This window comes from Oryctolagus cuniculus, chromosome 7 (genome assembly GCF_051225735.1).
Source record: "Oryctolagus cuniculus isolate XC-2025 breed Fujian yellow rabbit chromosome 7, ASM5122573v1, whole genome shotgun sequence".
NCBI classification, from domain to species: Eukaryota; Metazoa; Chordata; class Mammalia; order Lagomorpha; family Leporidae; genus Oryctolagus; species Oryctolagus cuniculus.
In genome coordinates, this window is record NC_142873.1 from 148310001 (window position 1) to 148322975 (window position 12975).

Below are 12975 nucleotides of genomic sequence, written 5' to 3' on the forward strand. Positions count from 1 at the left end.
GCAAAATTACAGAGATGCAGAGGCAGAGAGAGAGAGGTCTTCCATGCGCTGGTTCACTCCCCAGATGGTCACAACGGCCGGAGCTGCGCCAATCTGAAGCCAGGAGCCAGAAGCTAATTCTGGGTCTCCCACATGGGTACAGAGGCCCAAGGACTTGGCCCATCTTCCACTGCTTTCCCAGGCCATAGCAGAGAGCTGGATCGGAAGTGGAGCAGCCAGGACTTGAACCGGTGCCCATAAGGGATGCCGACACTGCAGGCGGCAGCTTTACCCACTACGCCACAGTGCCGGCCCCCTAAACACATCTTTTTACAAGTGAATAAAGAGCGCCCCCTGTGAGTGTTCCAGAAGTGACCGCAATCCCTGCTGTGGTCGTGACTGTGCCCCCGTCACCGCGCACGCTGCCGGCTGCCCCCGCGGTGTTCCTCCCACACGCCCCAGGCATGGAGGTGTGTGGGGTACACAGGTCAGCGAGGCCTCATCCCTGCTGCCGGAGCCGGGAGCCGGATCCCCCTAAGCCCAGAGGACGGGGCCTCCATGCTTTCTAAGAGGCCCGGTCTCTCTGCCCTAATTCAGCCCTGCCTGGACCCCCAAGGTGTGCCTTTCCCCTCTCTGGCCGCTCCCTCAGTTCATCACGCATGCATTCGTTCAACAGAGGAGTCAGGTGCCTGTGGCAGGTGCAGCCTGCAGTCTGGAGGTGGCACAGCTGGTGTTTGTAAACACAGAGCAAGTTAATTATAGAACTTGGAGGAGTGCCAGGAGGAAAGGAGTCAGGTGATGAGCAGGGGACTTCATGGGACAGACACGGTTTGCCTTGGCCAAGGTGTGCAGAGAGGGCCTCCTGAGGACGTGACCTTGAGCTGAGACCTGACCGGCAGGAAGGTACCAGACTTGGGAGGAGGGACCAGCCAGTGCAAAGGCACAGTGGCAGGAGTGATGGGTGAGTGTAAGGAAGAGAAAGAAGCAGTGCCTGTTCCCTGACGCATGGAGGCCACACAGCAGAGGAGCAGGCCAGAGGGGCTGCTTCAGGGCCTTGGTGTGGGGTTGACTTTGTGCTGAAAATATCTGGAAGCCGGCCGGCGCCACGGCTCACTAGGCTAATCCTCTGCCTGCGGCACCGGCACACCGGGTTCTAGTCCCGGTTGGGGTGCCAGTTCTGTCCTGGTTGCTCCTCTTCCAGTCCAGCTCTCTGCTGTGGCCCGGGAGTGCAGTGGAGGATGGCCCAAGTGCTTGGGCCCTGCACCCCATGGGAGACCAGGAGAAGCACCTGGCTTCTGGCTTCGGATCGGCGCAGCGCGCCAGCCGTAACAGCACTTGGGGGGGGGGGGGTGTGAACCAACGGAAGGAAGACCTTTCTCTCTCTCTCTCTCTCTCTCTCACTGTCTAACTCTGCCTGTCAAGAAAGAAAGAAAGGAAAAGAAAAGCTAGGGAATTCCTCTGGGGTAAATGCTTAGGAACTGAAAACGTGGACCTTATGAGGCAGAGCTCTTCTCCCCAGCTCACCTCCCCTGTGACAACACACACCCCTTCGAGGGGCTTCAGGGCCGTAGAGAACACGAAAACCCCAGGGTTCCGGGGGCGTCTGGTGACACAGTGGACGCAAAGTCAGGCTGGGGACAAGGAGGTCATGGGCAGACTCCACTCTTCAGCTGTTCTAGGACGAGTAGAAACAGGGATTAATTAAGAGCATGGGTGCCCCGGGGGTGCGGCTGCCCGTGTTTGAATTCTGCTTCAGATGTGTGACCTGAGCCCAGCATCTCTGTAAGTGCTTCTGTCTCTCAAATCCCCGTTGAGAAGCAGGTGTTGTGCAGTGAGTTAAGCTGCTGCTTGGTACCCCTGCGTCTAGGGCCTGGTTCGGGTCCCAGGACTCTGTGCTTCTGATCCAGCGTCCTGCTAACGCACTTGGCCGGCAGCAGGTGATGTCCCGAGTGCTTGCGTTCCTGCTGCCCACATGGGAGACCCAGCTGGAGTTGCTAGCTCTGGCTTTGGCCTGGCCTGTTCCTAGCTGTTGGGGCATTTGAGGAACAAATGAGAAGATAGGAGATATTTATCTCTCTCTCTCTCTCTCTCTCTCTCTCTGTCTCTCTCTTATTCTCCTGCGTGGGAGACCTGGAAGCTCCTGGCTCCTGGCTTTGGATCGGCACAGCTCTAGCCATTGTAGCCAATTGGGGAGTAAACCAGCGAATGGAAGACCTCTCTCTCTCTCTGCCTCTCCTCTCTTTGTGTAACTGTGACTTTCAAAGAAATAAATAAATCTTTAAAAAGAAATAATAGGTAAAACGCACTTTGAAACATACCTCTAAGATAAGGACAGGAATAGCTTCGTCCTGGTGGGGTTGTTAGGAGGATGAAATGAGACGATCCACATCGAGTGCTTCAAGTGGTCCCTGGCTCTTACGGCTGTTACAGGGGTTGGAGGAAGCCATCCAGGAAGCGTCTAGAACAGGACTCGATGACTCCTTTATTCACTTGACGTCACAATGTCTCTTACTGACTGTCACCCTCAGATCAAACAGCAGCAAGTCAAAAGCCGAGACCCCCAAAACGCCCAGCAGCCCTTCCACTCCTACGTTCGCCCCCTCCGTCTGCCTCCTGGCCCCCTGCTATCTCACGGGCGACTCCGTCCGGGACAAGTGTGTGGAGATGCTGTCTGCGGCCCTGAAGGCAGAAGGTAAGCGGGCCCAGCTGGGGATGGGCGGGAAGGGGGAGCCCACGGGCGGGCAGGTGAGGGGCAGTACAGCTACGGCCTTGTCCCCAGGACAAGCAGGCAGCACTGCCAAGGTCATGTCCGGCTCATGCCTCCGTTTCCCCGTCTCTTCTAGATGATTACAAGGACTATGGAGTCAACTGTGACAAGATGGCCTCAGAAATCGAAGACCATATCCTTGAGCTGTGCTGCGACTGCGGGTGTCTGGGCTGTCCTGGAGCAGCCTCCCGAGGGCCGGGGACCCAGGGACAGCTCCCTGCTCTGACCCAGGGCCCCTCATCCTAGCTAACATCTCTTGTCAGTGTTGCACCTGCCAGCCTGTTCAGCCGCTGTAGAACAGGACCTCCTTCCTTGTTGAGAACGACTCTGAGTTGGGCTCCCTGCTTTATCCAGTTTTATAGGTGAGGTGGCTGAGGCTCAGGAGGTTAAGCCATTCACCAGAGCTCACATAGCAATGGCAGAGTTGGGATCAGAACCCAGCACGAGTGACTCTTGACCTAGGAGGCTTCCTTGCTGGGCCAGACGCCTTGTCTCGGTTGGTCATGCTGTTACCTCCTGGGTCCACAGAGAGGACGTACCTACCCTTTCCCTCTCTTCCATCCTCCCATGATAACAGCTCCTTTAAAAAAAAAAAAAAAAAGATTTATTCATTTATTTGAAAGAGTGACAAAGGGAGAGAGAGCTTTCATTTGCTTGTTCACTCCCCAAATGCCCACAACAGCAGAAGCTGGGCTGGGCTGAAGCCAGGAGCCGGGAGCTCCATCTTGGGTCTCCCAGGTGGGTGGCAGGGGCCTACGCTGGGTCGTCCTCTGCTGCCTGCTCAGAGCAGCCAGGACTTGAACCAGTGCTCATCCGAGATGCCAGCATCCCAGTGGAGGTTAACCTGCTGTGCCACGACGCCAGCTCCGGCTCCAGTTTTGACTCCTTGATGTGCACCAGGTAGTTGGCACTCCCTCCCTCCATGAGACAGATGGGGAAACTGAGGCTTGGGAACTACCGGATGTCCGAGCTGGACTGAGAGCCTTGGTCCTTGGACTCCATGTGCTGAACTCATTCTCTATGTCCCTCTCCTACGTCCCGTCTCAAAGGGGCCATGTGCAGACTGTGGAAGTCCGCCCCGGTGATATTGGCCCATTGCACCAAAAGATGTGGGGCTTGGGAGAAAACAGTCCCTCACCACATTGCCCCCTGGGAGTGGGTCCATGGAATGTCTTTTACTGCAGAGGAAGGTTTGCCTGTCAGAGATAAGGAGGTGTGGAGGGAGGGAGGCAATCCCCAGGGGAGAGGGGGAAGGACCCTTTGGAGGGCCCCTGGGTGCTGCCTGAGAAGGGCCAGGGGCCAGTCTGCAGACAGCAAACTGGCCTGCCTCCCTCTCCCGTCTAGCACCCACCCTGATATCCACCTGTGCAGTTCCTGCAACTTTCCCTCTATTGGCTTTTTTTTTAAGTTTGAGAGGCGAGGAGAGGAGAGACAGGCCGAGTGTTCCCATCCACTGTGTTCACTCCCAGGTGCCTATAACGACCAGGCCTGGGCCAGGGCAAAGCTGGGAGCCTAGAACTCACTCTGGGTGTCTCACATGGGTGTCAGAGACCCAAGTACTGGAGCCATCACCTGGTGCCTCGCAGAGTCTGCAGGAAGCCGGAGTTGGGAGTCGGTGCCGCAGTGGGAGCTTGGGCATCTTGAGCACGAGGCCAGAGCCCGGCCCCTACCATCGTGTAACCGTGGGCAACAATACTGCGGCACTCCACAAGTACAGTTCCCTAAGTGCTGCTAGCTCAGGGACACGGAGCATGACGGGGCCAGACCATCATAAGCTTCTCCTGCGTTCTCTCTCGAAGTCCAGCCTCCAAGCAGGTTCTTCTGCCTTCGAGCCCAGTTTGAAAGTGGATGGCCCAGTACGTAGTTCCACCTCCCTCGCTCCCCCACCTCTGCTCCTCCTTCCATCCTGCACCAAATCCCCCCCCTCTAAAGGAGAGGAGGTCAGAGCCCCAGCAAGCCCCTCAGCTCTGTTCTGAGCCGGGGGAGGATAACTCTGGGGACTTGAATGCTCTGTGTCCTAGAAAACACCTGTCCTCCTTGCAGCCACCCTGGACCAACACAAGGGTTCTTCAAAAAATCTTGTGGAAAAATGTAAATAAAAGATAAGTTTGTGGGGGCCGGCGCTGAGGCACAGTGGGTTAAACCACTGCCTGCAATGCCAGCATCCCATAGGGGTGTCGGTTCGAATCCCGACTGCTCTGCTTCCAATCCAACTCCTTGCTAGTGATTCTGGGATTGCAGTGGAAGATGGCTCAAGTCCTTGGGCCCCTGCACCCACATGGGAGACCTAGAAGAAGCTCCTGGCTCCTGGCTTCAACCTGGTCCAGCTCCTTTGGGATGCCGGCATTGCCCCCAATAAATAAAAACTTTAAGAAAATAAGAAGATAAGTTTGTAGCAGACAGCCTAATGATTGAGACACCTCCGCACACACCCTTCCCCCCAGCACACACACACACACACACACACACACACACACTTCACCTCTGTGACCCTGCCCCGTGCTGGCCAGCCAGCTGCACTGGGTACCCTCCCCCACCTCTCCTGGGAGGGTGGGGGGGTTGTCCTGGCCGATCCGAAGCCAGGAGCCAGGTGCTTCCTCCTCACTGTCTCTCCTTGTAAGGCCACCACAAAACACACCAGACAGCGGAGTAAGGGAAAGGGTGTACTGGGGGAAACCTGACAGAGCGAAGGGAAGGGGCGAAGAGGGAAAAAGAGAAGGCGAGCGTAAGAGAGAGAGCGAGAGAGAGAGATCAAGAGACAGAGAGAGACACGTGTTCAGGAGCAGGTCCTTTTAAAACTTTGCCGGAGGGCGGGCAGGGAAGCAGGAGCAGCGAATCCCATTAGGATGGGGGTGGGGCTGACACCGGTGGTTGGGCCAGCAATGGGGAGGGGGTTAGAGCCTAGGATGGTGTCAGGGTATAGATCGCACCATAGATAAGACTGCACCATTTTACTAACACTGCTATCTGTCGCTTTGTCTGTCAAAAAAATACGTATACTTTTTTTTTCAAAAAAGATGTTCATTTTGGTGCAAAAAATTTTGAAACTGTCCAGTTTCTTTCTAATTCTCATTTTCTGGGGACTTTATGAAGAGCCTGCGTGTGCCTAGATTTCAAAAAAATTTTGCATCAAAATAGACTTATCTTTTAATTCCATTTTCCATAAATTCTTTGAAGTGCCCTCGCAGGGAATGCACGGGGCACACACGCCCCTCTGAGGTTGGTGGTACCCGAGACTGCTCTCCCTTTGGTCCTCCCTGTGATCTTGGGAAGTGGAGGAGTCAGGAAACACTGATGCCCCCACTTGTCAACGGACACTGCAGAAACCCAAATGGCCCACTTGGAGGCACCTGCTTTGGTTTCCAGTGCATTGTGGTATATTCTCTTTCCACACTCACTGTACAGACAGCACTAACTCGTCAGTCCCAGAAGCGAGGCCTGGCACCGCCTCCCGTCCCGCTCTCCTGGCAAGCCGGCGCGCCCCACTTCCCCACCTTCCTGCAGCCTCTCCCTGGGCTCGCCGCTTCCCAGCCACGGCTTTGTCTTCCTGATTCCCCTTGGCTCAGGGGCTCAGTGTTTGCTGAACTCCTCCAGGGGATGTGGGGTGGGGGGAGGCCAGGAAGACCCCTGGGGTGAGGGAGCCTTCCCAGGAGTTAGTGTGTGGACAGTGGTTGGAGCCCAGCAGTGGCTTCCTGCTGGGGGTGGCGAGCAGTACCGTTAGAAGAGGTCTGGCTTCCAGCCCTGTCTCTGCCCGGAATTGGCTGTGACCTTGAGCATGAGCCTTCGTCCTTTCTAAGCCTCAGCTTCCTCAGCTGTTGCGGGGAGAAGTGACTGTGACCAGCAGTTCCCAAAGTGGGGGCGCTGGGAGTGCTGGTGGACATCGTTGCGGGGGGAGATCTAGGTTCTAGAGACACCCCGTTGGGCCAAGTGCAGTGAGTCCTTTGTTGCGGTCCTGCTCAGAGCCGCTGACATCTAGACTCTGTCTCCAGGGCCCTGTCCGACGCGAGCTGTGGTCATCTCGCAGCCCCCGGCTCTGAGCATCTGATTCCCTCCAGAAACCACACTACAGCCTCCTGCAGCTGAGCTCACAGACTCCTCCTTAGAGCCCTGTGTTTTTTTTTTTTTTTTGTTTTTTTTTTAATTTTATTTTTTGACAGGCAGAGTGGACAGTGAGAGAGAGAGACAGAGAGAAAGGTCTTCCTTTGCCGTTGGTTCACCCTCCAATGGTCGCCGCGGCCAGCATGCTGCGGCCGGCGCACCACACTGATCCAATGGCAGGAGCCAGGTGCTTCTCCTGGTCTCCCATGGGGTGCAGGGCCCAAGCACTTGGGCCATCCTCCACTGCACTCCCTGGCCACAGCAGAGAGCTGGCCTGGAAGAGGGGCAACCGGGACAGAATCCGGCGCCCCGATCGGGACTAGAACCCTGTGTGCCAGCGCCGCAAAGCGAAGGATTAGCCTAGTGAGCCGCGGCGCCGGCCCTAGCCCTGTGTTTTATAAATAAGAAACTGAGGCACAGAGAGTTCGTGTGCCTCCCCGGCGATCGGACAAACCCAGGATGCCTGTGCCCAGGGTCCCTGTTCTATGATCTGATCTCCCCCAGGAGCTGTTTCCTGTCCCTATACTTGGTTGACCCCAGATGCCCCAGTGAGACCACCCCCTACCCCCACATGGGGAGTCTGACCCCTGGAGAAGTCCAATAAGAAGAGCTGGCCCAGGGTCTCCAAAGCAAGGCTCCCACCCTCTGTGCCCCTCCTACTGGCTTCTTGACCCTTGACCCTTGACCCTTGGCCCCATCACATATCTACCAGGAGCTCAAGGGCACGGACATGAAGTACCGGAACCGTGTGCGCAGCCGAATCAGCAACCTCAAGGACCCCAGAAACCCCGGCCTGAGGCGCAATGTGCTCAGTGGGGCCATTTCTGCGGGGCTGATCGCCAAGATGACGGCAGAGGTGAGGGCGTCGGCCTCGGCGCGGTGGGCGGGAGGCGAGGCCCCTCCAGCTTTGCCCAGGTCTGAGGCTGTGGCTTGTACCCCAGCAGAGATGAGCCTGGGGGCGCTTTTCCGGCCTGCCCTGGGGTTTCTGGGACATCGGGATGGTGCACACACAGCATCAAGCACTCTGCGGAGGGCTGCGTCTCCGCACCGTGAGACGGTGGGAGTGTTCACTGTCCCCCTTCACAGATAAGGAGGCCGAGGCTCAAAGGAGAAAACTGATTTGTCCTTGCACATAGCTAGTGTTGAAGCCAAGAGCAGACTGGCCCCAGAGCCCCGGCTCCTCCCTGCTTTGTCGTCTGCCTCCCTCTTCTCTTGATGAGGCCTGTACCCAGCTCTGGGCCCAAGGCAGCATAGCAGTCCCCGTGGGGAGACAGAGACATTCCCACATGTGTGCAGCACCCACACAGAGTGACGCAGCTCAGAGGGATCAGAAGGGGGCAGAGAAGGGAACGGACCTGTTTGAGGAAGTGTAGGGCACTGGTTAGACGCTTAGGAGCCAGGCCAGACCGCGTGGCTTCGAATTGCACCTGTGCTTTCCACCTGTGGGACGTAGATGCTGATCCAGCCAGCTCATGAGGAATGAAATGAGTTAACACAGGAGGGTACTTTAAGACGTTTGTGTGAAATGGATTGAAAAGCAAGTTTCTTTTTTATTATAAAAATGTGTCTTAAATTCATGCACAGTGGTTTCAAACACACATTTTCCGTGAACTGTTTAAAGGTACCTCCTGTGTGAGTTGTTTAAAACAGGTGGGAATATCTGGCCCACAAAATCATTTGGTCTGGCCCCGCCAAGGCGGAACTTGAAATTCAATAAATCTGTAGCAGGCTAATTTTTTTTAGATTTATTTATTTATTTTTATTTATTTGAAAGGCAAGGGTCGGCGCCATGGTGCAGTAGGTTAATCCTCTACCTGCTGCGCCAGCATATGGGCGCCAGTTCTAGTCCCAGCTGCTCCTCTTCCAATCCAGTTCTCTGCTATGGCCTGGGAAAGCACTAGACAATGGCCCAAGTCCTTGGGCTCCTGCACCCATGTGGGAGACCTAGAAGAAGCACCTGGCTCCTGCTTCAGATCGGCGCAGCTCTGGCCGTTGCGGCCATTTGGGGAGTGAACCAATGGAAGGAAGACCTCTCTCTGTCTCTTCCTGTCACTGTCTGTAACTCTACCTCTCAAATAAATAAATAAAATCTTTAAAAAGAAAAAAAAAAAAAAAGAAAAGCAGATTTACAGAGAGGCAGAGAAAGAGAAAGAGAGAGGTCTTCCATCTGCTGGTTCACTGCCCAGATGGCTGCAACAGCCAGAGTTGTACCGATCCGGAGCCAGGAGTTTCCTCTGGGTCTTCCAAGGGAGTGCAGGGGCCCAAGCACTTGAGCCATCCTGCTTTCCCAGGGATGGGAATTAGCAGGGAGCTGGATCAGAAGTGGAGCAGTAGGACTCGAACCGGCACCCAGATGGGATGCTGGCGCTGCAGGCAGAAGTTTAACCTGCTGCACCACAGCACTGGCCCCTTAGCAGGCTAATTTTTAAGTTATCATTTTGTATGGCCAGCAGATGATGTTATAAATAGCCAAATGGTCCTTGGCAGAAAAATGTTCCCATCTGAAGCCCTGGCCTTCAGTGCCGACGTCCCATATGGGCGACTGTTAGAATTAGAATCCCAGCTGCTCCACTTCTGATCCAGCTCCCTGCTAATGCCTGGGAAAGCCACAGTGGATGGCCCAAGTGCTTAGGCCCCTACATCCACGTGGGAGACCTGGAAGAAGCTCTATGCTCCTGGGTTCGGCCCGGCCTCGCCCTGGCCTTTGCAGCCAACTAGGGAGTAAACCACCTGTTGGAAGATCTCTATTTCTTTTTTTTTTTTTTTTTTTGACAGGCAGAGTGGACAGAGAGAGAGAGAGACAGAGAGAAAGGTCTTCCTTTGCCGTTGGGTCACCCTCCAATGGCCGCCGCGGCCAGCGCGCTGTGGCCGGCGCACCGCGCTGATCCAATGGCAGGAGCCAGGAGCCAGGTGCTTTTCCTGGTCTCCCATGGGGTGCAGGGCCCAAGCACCTGGGCCATCCTCCACTGCACTCCCTGGCCACAGCAGAGAGCTGGCCTGGAAGAGGGGCAACCGGGACAGAATCCGGCGCCCCGACCGGGACTAGAACCCGGTGTGCCGGTGCCGCTAGGTGGAGGATTAGCCTAGTGAGCTGGAAGATCTCTATTTCTGTCTCTCCTCTCTGTGTAACTCTGCCTTTCAAATAAAAAATCTTTTTTAAAAAATATAGACAAACGTTTGCTTCAATAAGAAAAATAACAGCTGAGTGGGGACTTAGTGGGTGGGGTTTCCATGGCAGCTCTGTCTCCCCAACTCCCTCTCTGTGTCTCTTTCCCTGTTTGCCTGATGCCCCCTTTCTTCCTCCTCCTCCCTCTGTCCCGTCAGCACCCTGAGAAGGGGCTCTTGTCCGTCCGCAGCTCACCCAGCGCTGAGGACAGCACCTGCTAGGGCATGAGCACTCGGCAAGCATCCACTGAGCTCGCATCGAGCCCCCGATCTAACCGAGTATGAAAGGGTGAGGACCCCGGGCGTCGTCCTGCTCTACGTCCTTCATGCTGGGCCGCATTTTCCTTTGGCCTCCTGTCTCACTGTGCCGCAGCAGACTGCCCTACACAGAGCATAATTACAAATATTCCCTTGTGCAAGGGCAGCCAGCGCTTTAGCACCGATGAGAGACGCGATTCTTTTGTTGTAAAATAAATACGTAAAACACACTGTGGGCCCCACAAGCAGAGCTGCCACAGCGACTCAACACCTGCCTCCGTGGAATCAGGCCGCCCGTGGTCCAGCGTGGCCACAGAAGCGCCTTTTCTGGAGCCTTCCCCAGCCCTCTGCAGACTTGATCGAGACTGGAATTTCTCAAAGGTCAGCGGGTCCACGACAGTCAAGTAGCCTACAGGATTCTCTAGTAGTGCCCTTTGTGTGTCTTCAGTGCCTGAGAGATTCGGGGTCCTGCTGGGGTCAGATGGCAACAGTGAGTCATGGGTAGTTGAGACCCAGGTTCTGGCTAGCCCTAGCCTCCAAGTGTGGCCTTTTCTTAGTTAAGACAGGGCCAGGAGTCCAGGCCTTCATCCGGCTCTTTGTCCTGAAACCAGCGTCCTCCTCCTCCTCTGTTCAGCTCTCTAGAAAACAGGGCTGGGCCAGGCTGCTGCAGGACCCCAGCCCTGATGAGCAGGCTCCTTTCTCTCCAGGAAATGGCCAGTGACGAGCTGAGGGAGCTGAGGAACGCCATGACCCAGGAGGCCATCCGCGAGCACCAGATGGCCAAGACCGGCGGCACCACCACCGACCTCTTCCAGTGCAGCAAATGCAAGAAGAAGAACTGCACCTATAACCAGGTATCAGCAGTGGGGAGAGGGCCTGGGTGCAGGGGGCTGCAGGGGCATGGAGGTGGGAAAGCAGGGCGAAGCTTAGGGAAGAGCCAGAGGGGAGATGGGACTTGAGCTCCCTGGGCTGCAGGGAGGACAAGCCATGAATACCGTGCGGTGCACCTGTGCCTTGAGTCACCCAGCTGGTGCCTGTGAGGCGTGTCCAGTGTGTCCCGGACTGCCCAGCAGTGAGATTAAAAACCAGACTCATTGGGCACAGAACCTCTGGTCACAGATGGCTGGAGGGAACCTTAGCAATGTGAAACCTAGCTTCCTCGTTATACACAGAGAGAGACTGAGGCCTAGGGGTGGTTGTTGGGGTGCAATGGGATAAGCCGCCACTTGGGGCACCCACATCTCATATTGGAGTGTCGGTTCCAAGTCCTGGCTGCTCTGCTTCCAGTCCAGCTTCCTGCTAATGTGCCTAAGAAGGTGGTGGATGGTGGCCCTGCTACTTGGGTCCCTGCCAGCCCACACAGGAGACTAAGATGGAGTTCCTGACTCCTGCTTTTGGCCTGGTCCAGCACTGGCTGCTCTGGGCATTTGGGGAGTGAGCCAGTGGGTGGCAGATCTCTCTCTTTCTCCCTCCCTCTCCCTCTCTCCCTGCCCATTTCTCTGCCTTTCAAAACTGAGGCCCAGATGGGCTAGATGGGTTTGCACAGGGTGGCAGAGGTGGCGCTGTGGCCAGACCCAAACCCAGACCTGTCTGCCTGCAATGCAGGTGAAGCCCGAGGGATTTTGCCTCCAGTGCTGAGGGCGAAGGCCCTTGTCCTGTGGCCTAGGGCACTGTGGCAGGCTGGAGGGGCCATCTTGTTTCTGGGTCACACATGCCCCAGGAGCTGCCATGTTCCTGGACTCTAATTGCTGTCTGGTCTTGGCTGCACAGTCAGCCCCGCCAGCTGGGGTCCCTCAGGGAATTCCCGTTCAGGAATTGGCACGCGGTTGAGCCAGCACCTGCTCCACCCCCACCCCACCCCTGCACCTGCTCCACCTCCACCCACAGGGCGGCGCTGTGCTTCCTGTGTTTCGCCTCCTTGCAGGAATCCGCTGCCCTGTAGCCAAGTTTTCTCTTCCCCAGAGAAACCCACCTGCTGTCCTTTCTTAGGTGTCACTCGTTTCCAGTGACAAGGACGGGCCAGGCTGAATACTGGGCTCACTCACCAGCCCCAGAGATGCCTCCCACGACAGACTCCCGCTGATGTCACTCAGACCTGAATGCCAGAGAAGTAGTGACTCTCAGCAGGTTGGCCTTAGGAAATCAGGACCAGCAGGTTAAGACACTGCTTGGGACACTTGGGGCTCAAGTCTCCACTTGGTCAACTTCCTGTTAACGTGCACTCTGGGAGGCAGCAGGGATGGCTCAGTACTTTGGTCTCTGCCCCCCATGTGGGACACCTGGATGGGCTTCCAGGCTCTTGGCTTCCTGGCTTCAGCCTGGCCCCGCCTGCCTGTTGCCGGCATTTGGGGAGCGAACCAGCAGATAGGAAATCTCTGTCTCCTCACTCGTTCTCTGTCATTTCTGCCTTTAAAACAAATGAAACATTTTTAAGAAGAGAAAATCAGAAGAGCAGCTGTTAAATCTGTAAGTGCCGGACTGTGCTGTGGGAAGCTGGTTCCTGCATCTGAGTAATGCGGTTAAGAAGATGAGGAAATGGGGCCGGCGCTCTGGTGTAGTGGGTAAAGCCGCCGCCTGCAACGCCGGCATCCCATATGGGCGCCGGTTTGTGTCCCAGCTGCTCCACTTCCGATCCAGCTCTCTGCTAATGGCCTGGGAAAAGCAGCAGAAGATGGGCCAAGTGTTTGGGCCCCTGCACCCATCTGAGA

At 56.1% G+C, this 12975-nt stretch overlaps 1 protein-coding gene and 1 long non-coding RNA gene across 4 annotated transcripts in view; one reads left to right on the plus strand and one right to left on the minus strand.

Annotated features, from left to right (window-relative positions):
* TCEA3 (transcription elongation factor A3) overlaps positions 1-12975 on the plus strand; it is a 41880-nt gene that overhangs the window by 25776 nt on the left and 3129 nt on the right. For both annotated transcript variants that reach the window (XM_089301361.1, XM_070079111.2), the window contains exons 6-9: positions 2508-2671; positions 2823-2878; positions 7545-7700; positions 10975-11121. In XM_089301361.1, coding sequence (XP_089157487.1) covers positions 2508-2671; positions 2823-2878; positions 7545-7700; positions 10975-11121 — 523 coding nt within the window. The remainder of the gene's footprint in view (positions 1-2507; positions 2672-2822; positions 2879-7544; positions 7701-10974; positions 11122-12975) is intronic.
* Positions 1-12975, minus strand: part of LOC138850714 (uncharacterized) — a 49387-nt gene that overhangs the window by 5358 nt on the left and 31054 nt on the right. Inside the window, exons 2-3 of one of the 2 annotated variants that reach the window (XR_011390857.2) lie at positions 3290-3326; positions 2298-2502 (exon numbers count right to left, since the gene is read on the minus strand). This is a non-coding gene — a long non-coding RNA (uncharacterized LOC138850714). Of the gene's footprint in view, positions 1-2297; positions 2503-2962; positions 3327-12975 lie in introns of those variants that run through there. The other variant, XR_016211242.1, reaches the window with a different exon arrangement.